Below are 23,277 nucleotides of genomic sequence, written 5' to 3' on the forward strand. Positions count from 1 at the left end.
TGCAGTGCTGCATTTTGAGGTATCCAATGGCTCAATCTGGTTGCTACAGACTGTTGATTCCATAATTTAAATTATTTTTGAATTGATTCTTTATGATGTTTTTTTTTTTTTTTTTTACAATCTATGGTCTTATTGCGAGAGTTTGCCTTTCAAGACTATTCTGTAGATTACATCCAATGTCAAGTCCGAAAAAAAAATCAGTTTGAAACCAACAAGGTTATCTAATATTATTTTTAACTGTTGGAGTTATTACAACTAGAAAAAGTGCTACATGTATAAACTATATTCAGAGAAATTAAAGTGTAAATAACTAAATTAAGGTTTCAGTTTTCACTTTGTGGAACAGGGAGACAGTTCAAAGAACAGTCTACCTTAAAGAAGAAACCACGACACATCTTCTGATCGTTTTCCAGGCCTTCCACACCCTGCTGTATCTCCAGATCATCATCAAGTGTCAGATCCTCCAGGGGCTTTACTACTGACAGAGGAACCTCGATCAAGCTGCTCTTGACTTGGCCTGAGTCGTCCTGCTGGGGAGGAATCTCTGTAGGTGTCACCGTAAAGGTCTCTACCACAGGGTGGGCCAGGACCTCGGGAACTGATGACCTTATGGAAGGTTTGCGATCTGATGTCAGAACATTCTGCTCAGCTGTTTCCAAGCCAGTGCACTCGCCGAACACCTCTGTTTCCTGAGGTTTGGATGAATTTTCTTCAGTTTGTTCTCTTTTGTTCTGCAGGTTGGGGGAACTAGGAGGCGTGTTTGCAACACATATATTGGTAAGCTCTGACTCTGTCTCCTTGTTGTTATCTTCATTTGAGGCAAACGCCGCTAGATTGATGGTTTCTTGTTTCTCCCCCATGTAAACAAAGGAGCTCAACAAGGGCTGGCAGGGAGAAAATCTGCGCAACCTAGGGATGCTATCAACAGACTGAGGGGCAGTTAAGACTCGATTGTAAGGGGCGAGCTTTAGTTCAGTGGGACGTACCGTGCGAGGATTACGTGAGTGGAAGGAGGCAGATTTGCGTTTGATGCTGGTTGGAGAGCGATGAGTTGAACGAGGGGAGTCGGCTGGAGAAGAGGGTCCTGAGGATCGTGTGACAGCTCCGGCTCGACCGTGTTTCTGTGGTGATGGGTTTGTATGTGTGGCAGGGATTACCCATGCTTGCTGATGTTGTTGCTCCCTCATGGCCATGATCACTTCCTGCTGCTGAGCCAACCGCTGCATCTCAGTCTGAAGGAAAGCTAACGAATGGTTGAGTTTGTCTATAGAACGAGTATACTCAGTCAGATCTCCCTCGGTTGGCTGAACATGGCTTTGCCCACCTTCCTCTCCCGAACCCGGTGACTTTGTCCAGCAGGAGGCTGTGCCGCTTTGCTCCGCCCCATCAGGCGTGTCGGCCTTGCTCCTCCCGAATTTAAAGGCAGGACTCGTGCTTGCTGCCTTGCCTTCTCCGTCAGTTTTCCCTCCTTCCTCTCCACTCGCAGCCCCATCCCCTTTTCTTTTAACCACATTGAGAAAGGCTGAGTGGCCCATCTTCTGTCGATGTCTTGTGAAAGCAGCCTCCACTTTTTTCTTCTGCGCTTCGATGGCTTTACGTTTCTCCTCTAGCCTCATCCTCAGCTGTACCATCTCTGTAGCCATGACCTGAGCAGGGTCATTTGGTGGGAGTTGTACAGGTGTGGGTGAAGCTTTAGCAGTGAGGGGAGGTGGGGTTTGTTGATGGATGGGGCTGTGCTCAGGGGTTGGGGCCCAAGAGACAGATAAAGGAAGGCAAAACTCAGAGCCCTCAGGAGTGGTCTTGAGGGAGCTGCTGCTGCACCTCCCTGAGTCTGCCGCTGATGGACTGTGTTTCCTAAACTTCTGTTCTGCAAAGCTGGTCATCTTTACTCCTGAGGGGGATTTGCTCTGACTGCTTGTGCAGGGGCTTGGAGTGTCCATATCGAGGTCCATGTTCACAGAACAGTCCTTCAGGGAGGAATCCTCATCCAACATGTCTTCTGTTCGGATATGGATGCCAGTGTCAACCTCGGTTGTGTCTGTGGTGCTCAGAGGCCCTTTGGACTCTGACTCTGACACTGGCTCCAAGCCGTCAACACCAGCCCTGTGGCCCTGACTGTGCAGAAAGAAACCGCTGTTGATCCCCTCGACAGGGGGCCTATTTGGGCTGTGGATGATCTGCAGGGCTTCCTCAATGGAGGGAGTAGTTGCCATGGCACTTCCATGCCCGTTGGGGTATGCTCTCATACTGGGCTCCACACCAGCCAGGCTGTCTGGGCAGCCCTCCTCCTCAATGCCGATACTCTGACCATTCACTGGCTGGAAGGACAGGTTACGCTTCATTCCTCGGGGCAGATGCTGGACCCTGAAGCCAGAACCATCATCCGTGCTGACGGACCTGACCATGCCACGCGTGGAGGACAGAAGGGCAGCGGCAGAGTCATCTTTGTCGAAGGGGATGTCGAAAGACACTCCATAAGGCCCAGACCTTAAGAAAAATAACAACAACACATTTTAAAAGGCTATTTAATGGAAACAGAATCGGATCTCACAGCATCTCTTTCTGTTCTTTTCGTTTGCCTTAACTTCCAACGTGATAAAACATTTCCTTGGAAATTGGATATTTAACAAGCAGCCCATAACCCTGACAGCAATATGACCAACCTTTTCTCCTTGGGCCAAGTGCCAAGGTTGCCATCAACAAAGGACATTGAGGTCGACCTCTTGATCTCTCCTGGATGTCACATGACCGCAAACAACATAAATAAAACAGAGGTTGTATTAACAAGTTTTGATTTGAAGATATTCTTATCTAGTTTTACTATTTTAGAATAGAAAACAACACGCAAACACAAATCACCTGAGTTCCTTGGCTGTGGTCGGAGGGGCAAACTACAGAATGAAAGAGAGAGAGAAGAAATTTAATAACATAATCCTCAAATACTTTTCTATTGTTCCTCTTAGTTTTAGGGCTTAGAGAAGGAATTCACTTTGCAAGTTGTTCTCATCTCTTCTTTATTTGGGTTAAATGCTCTTATCATGGATTTATAATCACAAGTTCTTCCTTTCAGATCTTTCACCACTGAGCCCACACCACATCTGGCCTCAGAGCAAATCCTAGCACATCTTAAGCCCATTACATTACATACAATGACATAATATCAGCGTGAGACAAGAGGCACCATTGAGCTGTCCTTTTATTGATCTCTCTGAACTTGAAATACAATCATTTGAACTACTGTACCTGGGTCTTTCGGGACTCGGGGGTCTTTCCATGAAGCTTCTCTTTGTTGCTTTGGAGATGGGGATGGCTGGAATATTCTTCATCAAGGATGAGTGCTCTGAAGGGACACAACAGAGACGAATAATCAAACTTTGTTTACTCCATGAAAAGCTACAATAAACTATAGGGAAATGTTAATGTTGTGGAAACAAAATACACCATTAATTGAAGCACTTACAACCGACTCTTTTGACACTACACTTCTTTATTAATGTCTGTATGATGATATTTATTGTATGAATTTCAGACTTGCCTGTGCCTTCATTGTCCAGCATTCTTGGTTTCACAAAAGATGGCTTGACCACCTCAAACCACCAGAACAGCTCTGCCATAAACACCAGGTAGTTATTCTGTGTAAATAATGACACAAGAGTAAGTTTAAATACTTGATATAAGATCACAATAACACAGAATTAAAACAAGCATATCTCTTGTCAATTTATTCATACTACCAGTTGCCATATGATTACATTGTACCTATTCCTCCAGTAGGTGTCTCTGTGAACCCTTACAGAGCACCCGAGGTGAGTACGATATGAATCTTCCAGCTGCACATTAATAATTCACCAACTTAATTTCACAGAATATCCTCTTAAGAACGGATTGCTTCGTAGTACAACCTACAGCAGATTAATTTGCAAGGGGATCTATGCCCATCCTTTTCACCAAGGTATTCAGCTAACAAAAAATGTCTTGTCTGACTTAGAGAAGGAGGCAGACTTTCACACTGTTCAAACCCTTGTTAGCTTAGCTATTGTGACGAACATGATGGCTTATGTTGGATAAGCTAATTTGCCAATTACATGATACTGTCAGTGGTACCTGTGGTAGTAGAGAGGAGTGATTAAGGCATTAACCTAATTTGTAAGATCCAGGTCAGTTATTTTTTGCTGTTCTCAATCACCATCATGCCATCCACCAGAACACATGAATTTGATTGGCTATGGCATTTTGAAGGGATCTTTGACACTGCTTTGTAAGGCCAAGTCCACTTTGAAATAAGTCAATGTATAGTTGGTTCTCAGAGTGCTTGAAGACATATACTTTTCAAATATTCATCCTATGCTTTTATTTCAATGCAGTTACGCCTGTGTAGTTGTAGTGTCATGTAAAAAGGCAAAGGATGATTTAGAACCTCATATCCAGATCCTCCTGTCAAAAACAAGATATGTAGCATTGAGAAGTTGATACAGCCCCGGCAGATTGTTTTCACTTTCACACATTTAAAGAATTACCATTGAATCAAGTGTCGTGCCATATTTGGGGTTTCTGTAGTGATCATGCCCGGCACTCTCTGACAAAAGCACATGTGCATACATATGCAAAATGAGTGCAGTGAGGCTGGGACGACCTTGAGAAAACACACCCCCCTCCCCGCCCTCAGTCCATGCTCTCCAGACAAAGACAATGCTGCATGGCTCAGCTCTAAAGATGCCTGATTCACTTCATCAGCAACATTTTTGCCATGCAGCATACACACAAAAACCTACATAACTTACCACCCCCCCCCCCCCACCCCCCCACCCCCCCAACCCCCACTCCCGCTGCAGCCCAAAAGCACACCAGGAGGGGCAGAAGCAATTAACACCAGAAGCAGTGGTTTCCCTTGGGTGGTACTGCAGCATTTTACCGTTACTGGACCTTTCTTTTGTTTTTGAATTACATCAAAGCTGCAAACCTGTGAGAGGATTGTAGTTCCTACAGTGATCTGATGTGAGAAGCTCTTATGCACATAATTACAAAGTGGTTTAAGTGAAGCTTACTTAATTACTAAAACATTTTTAAAGCGCAGTGATCAGCTGCTTACTACAATTTCAAGTTACAAAAAATAAAATAATATTTAACATTTGTTCTACTTTAAATCTATGTTTTCAGTTATATTTATTTTTCCCTTATTATAAGCCTGGGGTTAAATAGCTCTTTAATATCATGTTTACAAAGTTACATACCAAAATGATTGTTACCTGAACATGATTCGGCTTGCAAAGTAATCCTCAATTGGTCAAAAAAAATGAAGAAAGAGTCAAAACAGAATATAAAAAATGGAAAAAAAGAAATAGAAAAGACAAAGATCTCCTATCGTTCACCCAGCAGAGATTGGTGGCAGAAAGCCCAACCTGACTTCCCTCTTCCCATCTGTCCGACTGACTACTACAGACACACCAGGTGTGAGTGTGATCCCTTAATACTCTCCGTCAGCAGTCGCACACATCCCTTCACAACCAACCACAGCACCACCAGTACGCTGACCTTCCTGTTGACTGGCACTAGTACCCTCTGACGGATATGCAGCGCTGCCAGATCCGGCTGATTGGAGATTTGGAGTGCCAGTCTTAGGATGAAGACAGCATCCAAAATGGTGATTACGAGAAGAGATCTCGGGGGTTAACGAAGGTTGTGGTTGATCTAGTCTACAGGTTCAGGCACGAAACAGCTCATCCTGCATGTTCTGCACATGCACACATAAATAATTAAATTTAGTGGCAATGTGAAGTGTATGCAAGCCTCAAACAGCACTCAATAGATTGCAAATAAACAACCAACAGATTACGGTATCAAACTCAGCAAGACACTATGCTCAGACTCGCTGAGCATTCACTGGGTATTAGTGTCAACAATCATCAGGCCAGAGGGTTGATTATAGGATGTAGGTCCTGCAGCCTGCCAGGCAGACTCACTCCAGTCTGGAAAACCCCACTCTCTTGATTTACTGCCAAGTTTATCAGACCTCCTTGACTTTCTTGCACAAAACCCCTATACTTAACATCATGTTTTTTTAGGTTAAGAAGAAAATCTACTGAAAAAAAAAAAAAACATCCACAAACTTGATACTTCACATTGCAGAACTTCAGCGCAGATATTGATGAAAAGACATTTAGACACCGAAAAGAAGCATCAGTCCTTGAACGTCACACGATCCTCTTAACCTGCTGGTGGTCTAGGAGGTGAGGCTTATCCCGGAGCAAGACTCACTGCAAATCACTGTTAACTAATGACTTGAGTGCAATGCGGTTCTGTGTTTTTAAAACAAAGAGAGGGACTAGTCTGTGTTTGACTTTGTAACACATAATTTATTCAGACCTGGTTCATTTGTGCCACTTTTTTTTTTAAAGATGAGCCACACGGTTGAACACTTTCCCCTGGTTTCTGACTGTGTAGTCAAACTATGGAGACGCAAAAAGCAGACATAGGAATATATAAAGGCAGGGGGAAAATTAAGGCAGCTCATGAATTAAAAGTCAGTGTGTTAATTGCCTTCCTGCGAGGCAACCTCAGCATGTCTGCTTCAAACCTCCTGGTAAAAAAAGAAGCAAACGCTGGCTAAAAGCCCAAAGCTGCTGTATTTTATTTCTCCTCCTTGGATCCACAGATGGAAATGTGGATGTGCTGTGAATTAATTAAATGAAGAGCTGCTAAATGGGAGGAGGTTGACGTGATATACTAGTGTGGCATCCATTAGGAAAGGATGTCCCTAATTAATGTGTGTATCTTATTTTTTGGGGGGTTGGGTGCTTAATTCAGGTCTTCTGTCTCTTATAGAGACAAACATATATATAAGGATGTAGACTTCAACAAACATACAAACATTCAACGTGTTCCTTTTTGCAGGGTCTTTGGTACTTTGAGAGAGAGGGGAACAGATGCCTTACTCTGCTGGTTTTGTGCACAGATCTCTACACATTCAGGCACAAAGAAGTAAAAGGAATCTGACACAGAGGTGCTAGACAGACTGGTTTGTGTGTTTCTGTCTGTGTGTGACCACATACACAACTTAATCAGCTGTCAAATGTTAGGCACTTAGTCAATAATAAAAGTTATTATTGGTGGCAGCCTTTAATACATAAGGGGGTTTCTTTTTTTTTTTTTGCATTTCTGTGGAAAACAAAATCCACATGCCTCAGTTTTTATTATTTTTATTTTACACCAAATAGCTTTTTCTTTCTGAATAGAAATCTTCCGTCGGATGGAGTGGTCCGCAAATGAACACTTTCCGCTCAGTGTGATATTTATAATGGTGTCTGTGCCTCTGTGTGTATGCTTTAGTGACAAACATGTCTAAACACATCATGAAGTCTCTCATTCTCTCTACACCCCCCCCCCCCCCCTCAGTCTCTTCCATCTAACTGCTTCCAGCTTTCTGTTGGTGTGAAGTGTTATCACTCCTCCTCGTCTCTTCTCTCCTGTTCACATTTTCATCTGCATCAACACCTCTCTCATGCCCCTGCCCGCTAAATGTCTCGGCTCAGGTTTTATAATAAGGTCTCTATTAGTATGACGGGACCCGACATACACAACATGCCGCCTGGAAACTGGGTCAAGGTAACTGAATCTAACTGGTTCTGTACACAGTTCTGGCTGCACTCTCGGGCAATAACTCAACAAAATTGGGATATGAATTTATCCTTTGTGAAATCAGGGTCAGCAAAATACAGCTGGTGCTGCCTGGTTCAAACACAGTTTTTTTTTTTTTTTGATGTTTTGTATCAAGTCGATGTGTGTGGCTTGGAGTGCTTTGAGCTTGATTTAAAAGTATAATTTTACTCGTATCTCTATAATAACAAAAAATATGAATGCTGCAACGGTTACTGACTAACTTGTCTTTTTTCTATATTCTAATTTGCACCAATTATATGAAAAAACAACAGATTTTTTAAATCAGCGTAGCTTGAACAGTATGTTGCTTTTTATTCAGTTTAGTCAGTCTGTTATTGTTTGTCCTTTCAGTAACCTGTCTGCAGTGTTTGCTGAAACAACAGTCTCCATCAGAGGACATGCTGAGGCAGAGTCAAAGTCATTCAGACACATCAACTCTTTTTTTTTTTTTTTTTTACTGCTTATGCGGCTCTCAGGCAAACCCAGTGAGATGGTCACACCAGGGCTAAATATAGACACACTGCACAGATTGAAGCTACTCTAAAGCACCAGATGAATAGTGATAAACCATCTTTGTGGTTTGTTTTGCCTTTTGTGTGGCAAGATAGTGACCGTGGCTGTTTTTGGATGTCGTGGGATTTATGGACTCCAGCGGCTGCAGGAGCTTTTGGATTAAAAGGTTTCTGCATGGTCAGACAAGTAAAACATATGAACACAGCTAGAGCATTATTTTTGGGAACTAACACCTTTTACTTTTAGACATAATGCATGAAAAAAAAAAGCATGCCTTTCTCAAACTCATTTCTCAAACCCTCAGACACATTTTCTTTAAACAAAAACAAGAGCAAAGGACAAGTTTGAGGAAAAGAAAATGAGCTGTTGAGAACTGAAAAGTGGCCCTGACCAAGACAAAACCCCAAACTGAAACCATGTGGAAGATCAAAACTAGTAAAGAGTTGTGTATTACTCGTAAGAGGAGCACTCTCTTTTTCTTTCAAGCCGGACTGTAGTCCAGTATGTGCAGCATTTGTACCAGTCTTATTTAACCTTTACATGTTTTCTTTTGGTAGAGGAAAGAAAACTAGGGCAGGGGGTAATTTGCAGTTGAAAAAAAACACGTCTTATGGCAGAGGCAGCAACTCCACACATAAATATACCAAGAAGTTGCAATGAATAATCTCACATCAGCAGCAGACAGCTTTGAAGCTGCACAAGGAGACGTGACACTGACTTTAGAAGAGATATATTGGCCTGAGCAGAAGAATGGAGGATATTTAAACCATGCTACCAGTAAAGGAGAGATGAAGAGTTAGTCAGTGAGAGACAGTGACAAAGACGATAACTGATCGACACAGCGAGACAAAGTATGACTAGATAGGAAAGTACAAAAGAAGTAAGAATTAAACAAGAAATAAAAAGACATGAGAAAGGAAAAAGCGAGACAAAGTTATAAAGTTAATTGGAGAAGGAGATTTGGGGAGGAAGTAAAAGGAAGGGGAAATCAAAGAAGGAAATTAATAAAGAAAAAAAAGGAGGCCTGAAAAAACACATGCAGGCATGTAATGACAGGAGGCTGAGCACAGCTCTATGAGCTTGTGGTGGTGGGGACAGATAGTTTAGATTGAATGGTTTTTCCACAGCATGACTCACCACACAGGCCTACTGCTCAATTCTCCTTTTTCACTCACCATATGGTTTTCTAATCAGTTTCATCGTAAATAATTCATGAATGAACGACCACACAGAGGATTTGGAAACAATCCTTGACATAAGTACAAGTCGACATCTTGATTTGTAAATGTAAACTAAGACTTGATATGACTTCATGGTTTATGAACAAGAGTCACTCCTTCCTGCTGGCAGACGCTGGGCACATTTAAAATGCTGCGTTTCAAAAAGTCTGTAGTTCAGCAGTTTGAATTCCCACAGAAACGTCTCCAAGACTTTCATAGATTGACTATAAAAGAAATTTATTGAGGGGAGAATTGTTTGGCAGACACCAGCCCAACTTCCCCAGAAGTCTTTGAAATGATCTTTATGATTTGTTAGCCTTTACTCTTAGAAAAGTGGATTAAAATGTACTTTATATATTCATTTAACAAAACTATGAAAAATAAAACAACAGTAAAATATTCTGCAAGAAGAAATAATCTGTGACTGACTTTCAATTTTGAATAGCAAGTATCCAATTTTGTAATAGAGACACTAAACGTTTATGAGGAGTGCAGCCTGGTTAGAGTTTCAGCCAGAAGCCATACCTTGATAGTGGAGGAGGCGTACAGCATGTCCTCCAGGCTGAAGTGGCAGCAGCTGCTCAGGTTGTCTTTGCAGAAGTCCTGAATGAGCTGCAGGTTGTAGAGCCGGTCAGCCAGCGTCATGTTCTCCTTCAGACAGACATCTGGGAAGAATGGGGGAGCCATCGGGTGTCAGGGTCAGATCATCAGTGGTATTGATAATGTGATGGTTATAAAAAAAACCTCAGAGGTTTGCTGGTGCTGATGTGGTTTTAAGATCTGTGCTTTAAAAGCATAAGGGTGTATGAATGACCAGCCAATCAAAGTGGAATGTCATAAACCTGTGGGCGGAGCTGCAATGAAAGAGTCCACAGTGTGAGTGATCTTTTGTCTGACTGAGTGTTCCGCTGAATGATTGTCTTTGTTGGTCCTCACTGTCACACTTCATTAACAAAGTGATGTGATTATGTTGCCTGATCATTGATCTGTTGAGTGAGACATTCAAAGGTCAGGGTCAAAAATGAGACCTCCAAGCACTGTGACTACAAGTTTTGGAAATTAAAATCTGAGAATCCCCCTTCTTTTTCTCTGTGTGTGTGTGTGTGTGTGTGTGCGTGTGTGTTTGTGGGGTTACCGTCTAAAGGTAGCAGCTCAGGGCAGTAGAAGTGCAGCAGGGCACTCAGGGCTGAGCCGTCTGTGCTGTCTTTCAGCAGGTTGTCCACAGGGGGGATCCAGGGAACCAGCTGGGTCGACGTCTGCTCCTTCCTGTAGCGAGCCTGCAGATCATGAAATACAAACCATCAGGAACCTTACCCTGTTTACATATATCCTACCTACTGAGCCAAACATGTCCTATAGTTTCCTTTTCAGTCATTAAGTGGAATGTAATAGTGCAACAGCTGGTTCTTTGTAGTCTTTTTAAAGCAAATTTGACTACTTTCGGACACATCGAGGCTTAATTACTCATATTTGACGGTGACTGAATTCATCTGAGGCCTAGAGCGTTTTAATTGTTGAAAAGAAACAGGCATAGTGAGCCCACTTAGAGGTCAAAATAAACCTGGGGTAAATATCACTGTTGCAACAAGACAACTGAAGTGACTCACTGATTATTCTCCCAGATGATGCCATCTTTGTTCGGCCTAGTGGTATGACATCAGATAAGTATTCCTTGCATGTTGAGAATTTTGAATTTAATGAAGAATGAAAACTGTCAAAATGTACACATCCACTGGATTTTGAACCAACTGGCTGCAGCCATGATTGCAGCCCAATGGATTAATAATAAAGATGACTTTCTACTCAAACACACACAGTGTTACAAAAGGCTCTGTTGTGAGAACTGGCACAGAGACGCGGAAACAATTACATGCCAGATGCTCTCAACCATCCCATCTCTAAAATTAATTTCCAATAAAATTAAGCTTTTTTCCATTTATTTTTGGATAATCCCATTAGTGATTCCTCAAGGGTGTCTTTCTACTTCCACGGACAGGGAGCTTCACATTAGCAAACAGAAGGACCATGGACTTCATTTGACCTAAACTCGTCCTACACTGCAGTTCATACAGACTGTAGAGATTTAAGGGCAATTCATTTATAAAGCAATTCTATAAAAAGCTGAAATAATTTTGTTTCAGCTCCATTCCAGGATTTTGTGTCGTATATTTAGTATGCAGACAATCGAATGGAAACAACAAAGGCAAGCAAGTGTTAATCTGAACTGAAGGAGAAAGAGAAAAGCTGTGTTTATGTAACAATGAAGTCACAGTGACAACATGATGGAAATCAAGACGCAGACAGGCAGGTGGGCAGAGAGACGGTCACTATGGATACACAGATGAAAGAGCAAAGCACTGATTAGTTGACTTACAGGCACAAGCTTCATGTACCACTTGGTTGGAGACTGCAGCAGCACAAGAAAAAAGAAACAGACAACAAACAACAACAAAGACAAACCTGTTAGTGAGATTAGTTTGTAATGCGATTAGTTATAAAAGGAACGACATGACAGCAGCTGTGGGATCAAAGGAAGAGAACCTGTGCGTTATTGAGCAGGTAAGAAAAAGCAGCCCACACAACCCCTTTAAGCCTGAAATTCTGTCCTTCTCAGGCTTTTGCTTCCTATTCATCCACAGAATAAGAGTTTAATCATCTGCAGCCCAAATATAGACCGCTTTGGGGTCACCAATTTTCTGTCAAATAAAATGGCGCTGTAAATGAAACATATATAAGAGCTTCATGGAATCTGTGGCAATGCTTTAATGGAAATTAGGAAATGAGTGCTATCAGTTCAGAGAATACGTTTCTTTATCTGTGGACACCATTAAAAAGCTGCAACTGAAATTAAAAATGAATTCATTTTGTGATCAAACCGGTGACCATTTGGTAGCTGACCGTGCCCTGGGAAGGTCACATGGAGGAGGCCTATACGAGAGGACGAGTCAAATTGGTGAGGGGGTTTTACAGTATGTTGAAAGACCCGAAACCCCCAATGTCCTCAGGAACATCACTGAGGATGCATCCCAGCGCATTCCTAGAGATGTATCTTGAAAACTAAAAACTAAAGTTTGACAAAATCGCAGACTATCCTCTAATGCTCATTGACACATGATGCGAACTGAAAAATAAACTGAGATGAATCTGAGTATAAAGAGACACTTTATGGCACTTAAATAATCTGTAGATTTACTGTATTCTCTCTAAAAAAGAAGGGAAGCAGCTGAAAGCCTTCAAGGAAAACAAAACAATCCCACAGCATAATGTAAACCAACCTGTCAGCTACCCACTGACAATGTAAGCTGCAGTTCAGGGAGAAGACAGGCTTGCCTCAGTTTATAGATAATTCCCACACTACCCAGAGAAGCATCAAAGAGCCAAATGTGAGTGCTGCTCAAAATGGCTTGCAAGTGCTGAACTTCAAAGGGGCCTTTAACGAAACCCCTACAGTAAATAATAGAGACAGAAAGAGGAGTGTAACTTCATCTTTCGTGTTTCCTGATGTGATCAATGATACAGTTCTCTGAATGCTAATTTGAGTCACCAGTTAGTCTAATGTCATCATACGAACACACCTGATTAATCTTATGTATAAACCATTAGGAAGTCAGTTTGATCTGTTTGCTTGTGAATAGACACAAGAACAACAAGAATGAGACTCTCTATAGAGAAGAAAATCTGCTGAGGTTTGGGAATCATATTAAGGTTAACTCTTATTTAATTAAAGAGCATTGGCAGATAAGTTACTAATAGACTTACCGGTAAGTAATTACCTATGATCCAAAATCTCTACTCCTCTTAGGAATTATTTATTTCAGCGGTGATTACAAAGAATGATGTAACAGCTACCCTATGCTCTTACTCTTTCTGACATTGTTGTGTTGGAAGAAACGTCCATGTACTCATATTTCAAAGGTTATTTAGAATATGTGTACTTCACAGGTTTTTCATAAACATACCTACTGAAGTAAGACGTAGAGGCCTGACCTCAATAAATATTAGTTTTAGTGCATTGAAGTCAATGACATAGAGAGGGCACACATTGGGACAGAGGGAAATAAGCTCTGCCCACACTTTGTCTCTTAAGGCCAAGCACCCCCAAAACATGACCTCATAAAGTCGAGACAGATATATTAGCCATGTTGAACATTTGTATGACGCGCGGGGAAGCAGGACATCAGACTCTGAGTCAAGATCATTTTTTCTGGCTGTCATTGACGTTCAGTTTCTATAAATGTAGAATCAGAAATATACCTTCTGTACCAAATGGCCTATAGAGGGGTCAACTTGAAGTCTCACAGGAAAGGACTTCTGAATACACGACTCTCTACACTACAGCCCAACTTTAAGGAAGAGATGAAGGAGATGAAGGCTGTCTGCATCTAAAGTGATGATCTAAGACTGTGGGCTAAGCAGGGTCAAACAGAGTCTGAAATCTGTTATAACCACCAATCAAACCCCCACGGAGAGGCTCCTTCATCCATCATCGCCTTGTTGAAGACACACACACACACACACACACACACACACACACACACACACACACACACACACACACACACACACACACACACACACACACACACACACACACACACACACACACACACACACACACACACACACACACACACACACACACACACACACACACACACACACACACACTTTAGTTATGTCTATTATGTCTATGTACCCACACATGCACCCTGCCTATCTCCACTTTAATCATCCTGGCTGCAACTCTCTCTCTCTCTGTCTCTCTCTCTGTCTCTCTTTCTCTCTCTCTCTCTCTCTCTCTCTCCCTCCCTCTCTCAAAGTTCACCCTGTGAAGCCCAGACATGTCTGGTTGATCTGAAGCTCAGCTTTTGCAACTTAAAAACAGTAGTCCTCTCTTCACTGACCTGACGATGACTTTTCAGCGTCCCCCCCCCCCCCACAAAACCCTCACGCTCAGGGCAGTACAGTAGGTTAAACTAAAAACCCACGGTTGCCCTGGTGAGCTCCTCAGTGTCTTCCCATGAGGGTGAGTCTTCTCTCCGACTCTGTAACAAAAGCTGCCTGTGTGACTCACACTGCAGTCATCCTGCAAAGGGGGAGGTCAAGGCAGGTGGGGAGGGATGGGGCTGCTAAACATCAGCAAAAAAAACAGAAGTGCACTAGTTTTTTGCACATCAGTGCAGTTTGTTGCTTTGTTTTCTTTGTCTTCTTTTCACAAAATCTTTTTTTTTTTTTGCTCCTCACAAAGACTGACGTTTATTACTCAAAAGTTCATTAAACTTTTGAAACACTGTTTCTTTGCCTCATACCAACCAACTCATGTCTAATGGAGGGTGATGCTAATTAAGTAAGTTTAGCCCGCTGGTTGAAGCATGCACCCTATATGCAGGGTTCAAGTCTGACCCTCACTGCATGTCAAACCCCACTCTCTTCTCCCTACATTTCCTGTCTCTCTTCACTGTCCTAATAAAAGCACAAATGGCCCACAAAAAGCAGAAAAGGACATCTAGGGACTCTCATGCTAAGGCTTTGTTTGGCCTGAATAAAAAGGGGAATAAATGAGTGTGTTTCCTCTGAGTCAGAAAGATCTAGAACATTAACATATGCTAAAACAAAAAAATTCAGAAAGTACTGCAACTGTTTGTCCACTTGCCAACCAAACAAAACCTATTTTTGATCTGTTTGCAAAGGAAGAGGAGGCAAAGAGAAAGTCGGAGAACGATGACTCACTGGGTCCAGTAGAAATGATACTCAAAATAGCATTTGTAACCAATAGGCTCATGTAAAAAAACACTGATGGACGCCAAGTCATTGTTATAATCTAACAGACAAGACTGCAAGCCGTCTTTTATGCAACACTTCTCTGACAGTGCAAGACCTTGAAATTGGCGCCAACTATTCACATCAGTGTCCCGACTTAACATGACAAATTGCCATGCCATGCAATTTAATCATCAAGTTCACTCACAAATTTAAAACCAGATTCTCCTCGTAAAATCTTTTTAAAGTTTGAGGTGAGAAAACCACAGACAGAGACAGAATCTGTCTGTTTGAGAAGCTGCAGGCTGACAAAAGGGTTCACAAATTGATCTGAAAAAGTACAGCTTTATTATAAGTGACCGTAGAAACCATCCAGACACGCTTAAACTCCTCCACAGCACACACACACACACACACACATCTGTGTGAGCTGCCAAGGGTAAGGGATGATACTGAAGGGCCGACTCTAAAAGGCTCAGGGGCAAAACAAACAAGACACGGGAACACTTCATGAGCAGCCACGCTTCAGTCAGAGACACAGGGAAGTGAGCTGAGAACACAACAACAACAACAAAAAAAACAACTATTGTAACTTCAGTCATTTAGTTCTGGAAAAAAAATCTTGTTAAATAAGCATTCAAAAAGTTTGACGCTGAAATGATGTCATATCACTTTTTTTATGCAACTGTATTCATGAGGGACAGCTGAGGCATGCAGTGCCGCGTCTGCACACTGACCGGTTGAATCAGCATCAAGCACACAAGTCTGCACAACCCTAGGACTGGGGTGGACACACACACACACACACACACACACACGCACACACGCACACACGCACACACACAGACACGCACACACACAGTTCCATTTCAACGCTCTGCAGGCTAAAACACAAGGGACAGAGTTTGAGATATTTTCCCTTCGGTAACTTGTCTAACTCTCTGAACATTTCTCCAAAGCAACATCACTGGCAGAATTATGTCATGGTGTGTCGACCGTGACAGAACTCAGGCTAGGAAAGGATGCATAACCCAGGAGGAGGGGAGAGGAAGTGTCTGAGTAGAGATCAAGGTCAGGGAAGTGTAGAAAAAAGGGAAATTAATGAGTTGCACAAAAGGGGGATGAACTGCTAATGAATTAGAGCTGAAATCTCTCATGGTTATCTAATGTGTGTTGAGGGGGTTCATGACTTTCAGAGGTCAATAAAAGTTGCTAAAAAAAACAGTAACAGTAACATAAAAAAAACACACAATGGTCGCTTTTCTTTCTGAAAAACAAAACAAAAAAACTGCTAGTGAAGCAAAAAAAAAAAAGGACATCACATTCTGAATCAAAGTATGAAATATTGCAATAACGACAATGCAATAAATAAACACAAATAAAAATGTATTTTAGCTTTGCTAGCTATGCTATTCATGCAATACCTGTGTTTGCTATTTGTCCCCCCGTATACAAAAAGTGGATTTTTCTCACCACTAAATCGGCAAATAACGGTAATCTAAGGGTATATGATATCTGAGCTTCACCTGACTTTATCAAAAAAAGGTCAAATGTACACATGTTGAGTGAGTGAGTGTGTGTGAGAGAGAGAGAGAGAGAGAGAAAGAGAGAGAGAGAGAGAGAATTGCTTGTTTTACATTTTAAGTATTAATGAGATAAATTCAGAACGCTCACATTGTGATAATGGTGAAATTGTGATTATTTGTGCAGCCCTATGCCCACTATGGCCCCCATTGCTTGGTCAGTTGCTTTCAATGGAGTCATAAAAATGCTCCGACTAAATATTTTCACATAAATGTCCACAATAACTCATCGCAATGTATACAAAATATAATATTTGAGAGGCTAGTTCTCATGAAGCCATACGCTTCTCGTTACCTGTACTCTGCTGAAGAACTCTCTTAGAAAAAGATTATTCTTTCTGTGTTCACATGTTATGTTCATTTCTTCAGAATGATTTCTACACAATAAAGCACAGCAAAGAAGGACAGAAAAATATTTATCTTATCCAGCGGTCAGTTGGCATTTCTATGTGCAGGTGTTTTGAAGTAAGAACTCGATGCTAATTCAATTTACGTCATTGTACTCTGTGAAGTGAAAGCTGATAACACAGAAAATGATAAACAGTTTAGATCATTATACCCCATACACCATTTTGTCATTAAAATTGATGCAATATTGAAAACGGAATTTGTGCCATGTGTGTTCTTGACATTTTGTACTCACACAGACACACTCATGCTGTCTAATGCCCAATTGTGACATTTTTTCATATCAACAAATATCTTTACTTTATTTGCTTCAAAATGATTTATACCCACCAGTGTCATATTACATTACTTAGCGGATCAGTGAATAATTTAGTGCAGATGTAGCGTCAAACTACAGAATCCAAACACAGATGACACAAATACACACACACACACACACACACACACACACACACACACACACACACACACACACACACACACACACACACACACACACACACACACACACACACACACACACACACACACACACACACACACACACACACACACACACACACACACACACACACAGTGTCTTCTTCTAATAGAACTCTCTGCTGATACAAGAGTCAGTTATACAACACAGTTGGACAGCAGGCAGCACCCTGACATGGGTGACCTCACACTAAATGACGGCCCGCCTAATTAGATCAGATCTGCTGGTTAGGGCACAAATGAAGAGAGTAAAGCTTATATTTTTCAGGATGACAAACTGGCTGTGATTTAAGAGATTTGGCCAGAATTCTCTCATTAAATAAACACAGATCAGCAAGCCAAAGCTTTGACATATGTGAGTGATTTTCCTCAATCGTAGAGACTTGAGGGGTTTCAGATATTGTCGAGGAAACTGGCCCTCGATATTAAAGTGACACAGAAGTCTTGGACTGGTGTCCGTCGCTCTACAGTAAATAAAGTGAAGCCAATGATATTTCACTTAACTTGTTTGCCGCAGTCCATTCAACTGGTGACATCTGTATGTTCATGTGTAGTTAGTGTGTGTGTGTGAGAGAAGAAAGGAAAGGAAAGAAGAGAAACACCCACCCGAGGACTCCCTGCAGGCTCGTTGCTCGGCGTTTCCTTCTTCCTCTGCTCCTGGACTAAGAAGTCTTTCAGATACTCGTTTACCTGACAGAGAGAGAAGACACACGTGATTCAAACTCAGAGCAGAATCAATGAGCAGAACTCAAAATAGGTTCAGAATAAGGCTTAGACTTAATCTTCAGATCAAAATAATAGGAATACAATACAAAAGGAATAGAATCATGTTCAAACTGGAAGTTTGCGCCATAAAGGTAGAGATGTTGGGAGTTTTTCTAATTGTCTAAAACATTTAAATTGGATTGTAATCTGATTTATATTGAGTGGAGTTAATAATGAAAATCTCACATAATCCTGACCTTTGGACAGTTTGCTTGTACAGTATGTTTCTTGGAAGTTCAAACTGATCAAAGCAGGTTTTAGCAGTTAAAATGGTGAATTTGAGACTTTTTGGAAAACAGAGCGACTCCAGCAGAGAGCCATATGTCTGACCAGCACGACTCCATGACCACACCTGTTAGCTATTGTGAGTGTGTGTGTAAAGCTTAGAGCTGGCAGCAGCACAGTGTTCCTACTAAAAGAATGTAAACAGACAGGGCCCTGCAGCACTGTATGAATAAGTCAAAGCCATCTGGACATTAATGCTGTGTCAAAAAATCACCTCTAGTAAAAAAAGTAAAAAGGTTGATTTACACAGTGTATCCAAGTTCATACATACTGTAGTAAGTAGAAATAAATTTTCCTAAACATCATTTTTGCCTACACAAATGTGATATGTATATTAAAGTTTGGAACTGAAACAAAGCTGACTGACTGGCCACAAGTGTTACAGTTCAATATTTCCATCTATCTGATTTAGTGGATAATCTGATCTGATTCATGTTGTTATGGTTAATGGCATTTCATCCTAACATAATGGCTTCGAGTAACGTTAGCCGATGTAAACACTTTTTTTCATACATACCATACTGTTTACTGTTTGTCCTCAGAAGGCCGAGGACACAATGAAATGCAAATTCAAATAAATAAAATAATTTTTCTGTGATGAACATTTTTGAAAATGTTAAATAGTAAATGGACTTGAGCTTGTATGGAGCTTTTCTAGTTTTCTGACGAAGCAGAAGCGGGAGTAATTGGGGGTTAAGTAGCTTGCCCAAGTACACGTCGGACAAGTTGTCCAACCTTCTGGTTGAGAAACAACCAGCCGCCCCAAACATTACTGATAATTTAAATAAACAACCCATTAAATATATGACAAAGGGCCAGTCGTATTTAGACACTTCACCTTAAAAACATGCTGTGAAAAGGTTATAAAGGCAGTGAATTAAAAAAAAAAATGGAACAATCCCACCTTTATATACCTAAGAGGATGTTTTCTTATGCGCTGAGTTCATCTGCACATGCGTATGTGTTATAACCTCAAGGCATGTGAACAAAGTGTTACACATATAACAGATTTGATGGTATCTAGGTCAGAGTTTCTCAGGGTAATACCTTGCAACCCCACTGTGCACTGAAAAATTTCATAACTCATGATCTATGAGCCCAACGTGGGAGATATGGCTCCGGGGAAGGGTATGCACATCACCTTGTGTGTTGTACAAAAACGTTGTCTGCTCCTTGAACAGATACTAAACGAGGCGATGGATTTCAGTTGACGATATGGTTCAACTCTTACTGGTTATAGCATTCAATGTGTTTTCTTAGGTAGTTAAATTGTCAATGGAAATAACCCAGAACAATACACACCCCGTTGATCCAGGTGGCCACTGCGTCGTCTGTGTCGTAAGGTGTTTCCACCTCAGGGTCAGAGGATGGATACTGACGGATGCAGGTCATCACCTTCTCCACGCTCACCGTCTCCACTGTGTATGCCATCATCAGGGTGTCAATCATTGCCAGGTGAGCACTCTGGAACAGAAGACAGAACAAAGAGAGGTTAGGTAGACACATAGGTTTGTTTCCTGCAGATTGTACATTTGAAGTATTTCAGCTACTCTGCTTGTTCATTGTGGATTTACAATACAGTAGTATAAGCATCCATATATACCACAGTCGTGTAGTACCAGCTTAGTCGAGATAAGAGAGTGACAGAATCTGGATTACACATGGGCCTATTTATAAAAAAAAAAAAAAAAAAAAAAAAAAGCATGTTTAAACGTTACATATTGCAGACAAAGCTTAGAACATGTCGGGTCCTCTGAGACGGAGAATGAGACATGAACAAGCTAACTGAAGGTAACTGAGCTAAACTGTGAACAGGTATCTGAGAAGGTTAAAAAAGCTCTTAAAACTATGACAATGTGATCCCATACAATACGATAAACTTCATTGCCCCTCATAAGCTCATAAATTTGTCTTGGACTCCAGTGCTGCTCACAGTAAGCTTGTTGAACGTAATATTCTAGATGGGTTGGGAGCAAAGCATTGAATGGTCAGTGATTAATAGTATTGGACTCTAAATCCTTTCTCTCCCTCGTACATCTGAGTCTTCAGTCAAACATTCCCCCGTGGCCGTTGCCCTGGAAACAAGTGCATTCTTCCCTTGTTACGAGACCCACTTTGCGCACAGAGACTGCCAGCCCTTACGAAGCCTGAATAAGACATCTTCCTGACAACACAGAACAATGAATAGAGTCTGGGTCCGTTATAAACTGCTCTTCTCATCATTTAGACGGACTGGAGGGGTTCGGTTTAGAAAAAAAACTACAAATACAAATCCATCACATTTTTGGAAACATAAGGAACTTGAAGATTTACAAGTCCTTTCCTGCTTTCGTGTCCTTAACTTTCGTGTCCTTCTTTTCATTTGGTAAGTCTGTCGGTAAGTTTGATCACAAGTTATTTTAGTATTATGCCAGAATTGAACACAACTAGCAGACTCCATTGAACAATATTTACGGCATATGTTGTGACTAATCCTAAACTTTGGCTCTGCTTTCAAGAGGAGCTATGAGGACATTTTTTATCTCCTTTATGGCATTTTAAAGCAAGCAAGTAGAACTGAGTGAGAACAAGTATTTATATGAAAATATGCAAATATGTTTACACATATTAGTATTATTATTAGTATGAAGTAGTTAGTAAAAACCACATTCATTCCAATGTGTAAGAGGACTGATGCCATACCTCAATCACTCTTTTTCAAACAGATATGTGTTCTGTTTAATAATTATCTGCAATTATTTGTTTTCATTGTTACGAAATACCTTACCTTTAAAATATCTAATCATTACCTATAGAACGTTGCTAATTGCCTATACCAAAATACCTCTACATTACAAGACTATTCATCAAATAAAGAGTACTAATCAAAGCAATGAATACAAATAAGATTCAAAGGAAACTAACTTGAACAAACAGCAACGTGAGAGTAATTTTACATGTATTACTTAACAGGATAATTACAGCAATCTTTACACAGATCAGCAGTGTGAGTATCTGTTAATATCACAGATACTCAGTCAGTTAGGGTGTTCCACTCATGTTAGAGAGCTATAGACTTTTCAATAAAGCCAGTACATTTTCTAAATTATTTCTGTAATGTGTAGATGTCAGAAGATGAGAATCCAGGCATAGAAAGACTTGCAGCAAATGATTCAGACAGTTAAAGATGATTTCCATTTGTGTGAGTTGATTTAAGGAAGTTAGGGCACTCAAACTAACAGATTGTTTTGGGGTCTAACTTGATTTGAAACGTATTCCAGGATCACTGATTCTTCACAGTCTTCAATCCTAGCTGACTTTTCTTAAATGGGCATTAGCTTTTTAAAATCCCTGAAACCAACGTGTCCATTCTATGCCACAGCAGGGACATTTTGATACGTCCTCCGTCTGCAGCAAGAGACTCCCAGGGAGTAGGATGTGGTGTTGGATGAGGTAACAGAGAAAGACTTCAGACATCAGAGACAGTTTTTCACTCGTCCTTCAAGACTGACTGCTAATGAGTCCATGCTAACTAGCTATGTTACATCATGAAACAGCTGCTATGTTATGAAAGGCAAGTTCAAAGCTACAAAGAATGAATCATTATTTGCATAAAATAATTTTCTTTTGAAAAAAAAAAGAGAGACTGATAGAGAGCTTCTGTTCTTTATACTCATATTTAACAAAAGCTAAATGTGAAAAAACGTAAAAAGCTTAGGTTTGTGCTTTTTTTTTTTTTTTTTACAGATGGCTCTTACTTAGCTCCCTCTATTAGTCTTTCCAATGGATGGAGCACCAAATATTTATACTTGAGCAACAGCCTTTTCCATGAGCTCACCCAATTAATCAGCACTAAATTGAAAGAGGCCCCTTGAAGATGTGCACCAGAGTCGGCGGAGAAAAACAAAGCATTTAAAAAGCACCACTCAAGGGTTTAATGATGGAAGTGATGTTGATGAGCTCGTGCTGTTCCCCCACTCTAACAACCAAATGTGTCATTTTATGCTAATGGCACGGCAGAAGACAGAAAAAAAGTGTTTGGTTCCTTTTAGTCTACTCAATATGAAATCAAAAGCCATTTGCACTAGAAATATTTAGTAACTACCTTGTTGTACAACAGCTGGTAGTTGAAAAACGAACATCAATACTGAAAAGCTTTCCTCGAAATGTAAAATATGGGAATGTACAGTCAATGTAAGCGTGACATAGTAACATTTGTGTCTATAGTTAGACGCTAAAAATGCATTTTTGCTCTGAGATGACATCCTTGTGTGAAATTGCATTAGCTTAATGTGTAATTTCCTCTATCTCTGATCTGGCACCCCCCGCAGCAAACCAATCTCATTTAATAATACGCTGCCAAGACGTTTCCTATTGGCCTGCATTTAGCCAGTCCAAACAGTACTAAACATTATCCCAGAGACACACAAGCAGCCAAACACAAACATCCTGTTATCAGTCTGTGGAGCAGTAACAAATCTGGCCTGTACTCCCTCAACAGATGATCAACCCAGGGCAAAATTTAAAGAGGCAAAGAATCCAACATCTTTCCTTAAAGGCCTCTTTTCTCTCCCCCAAAGTATATGTGATTAGCATCTGCTGTGTTCTGATGGGATAAAATGACAACA

General features: G+C 41.0%; 1 protein-coding gene across 6 annotated transcripts in view; it reads right to left on the bottom strand.

The window, feature by feature from the left end:
* The window catches only part of camsap2a (calmodulin regulated spectrin-associated protein family, member 2a), a 45,380-nt gene that overhangs the window by 8,305 nt on the left and 13,798 nt on the right, over positions 1-23,277 (bottom strand). For 4 of the 6 annotated variants that reach the window (XM_065955788.1, XM_065955786.1, XM_020641555.3 and 1 more), the window contains exons 3-12: positions 19,973-20,134; positions 18,227-18,310; positions 11,764-11,796; positions 10,525-10,666; positions 9,915-10,054; positions 3,536-3,632; positions 3,244-3,340; positions 2,860-2,891; positions 2,664-2,733; positions 372-2,487 (exon numbers count right to left, since the gene is read on the bottom strand). In XM_065955788.1, coding sequence (XP_065811860.1) covers positions 372-2,487; positions 2,664-2,733; positions 2,860-2,891; positions 3,244-3,340; positions 3,536-3,632; positions 9,915-10,054; positions 10,525-10,666; positions 11,764-11,796; positions 18,227-18,310; positions 19,973-20,134 — 2,973 coding nt within the window. The remainder of the gene's footprint in view (positions 1-371; positions 2,488-2,663; positions 2,734-2,859; positions 2,892-3,243; positions 3,341-3,535; positions 3,633-9,914; positions 10,055-10,524; positions 10,667-11,763; positions 11,797-18,226; positions 18,311-19,972; positions 20,135-23,277) is intronic. The other 2 variants (XM_065955789.1, XM_065955787.1) reach the window with 1 other exon arrangement.

Source organism: Labrus bergylta, chromosome 6 (genome assembly GCF_963930695.1).
Source record: "Labrus bergylta chromosome 6, fLabBer1.1, whole genome shotgun sequence".
Classification (NCBI taxonomy): domain Eukaryota; kingdom Metazoa; phylum Chordata; class Actinopteri; order Labriformes; family Labridae; genus Labrus; species Labrus bergylta.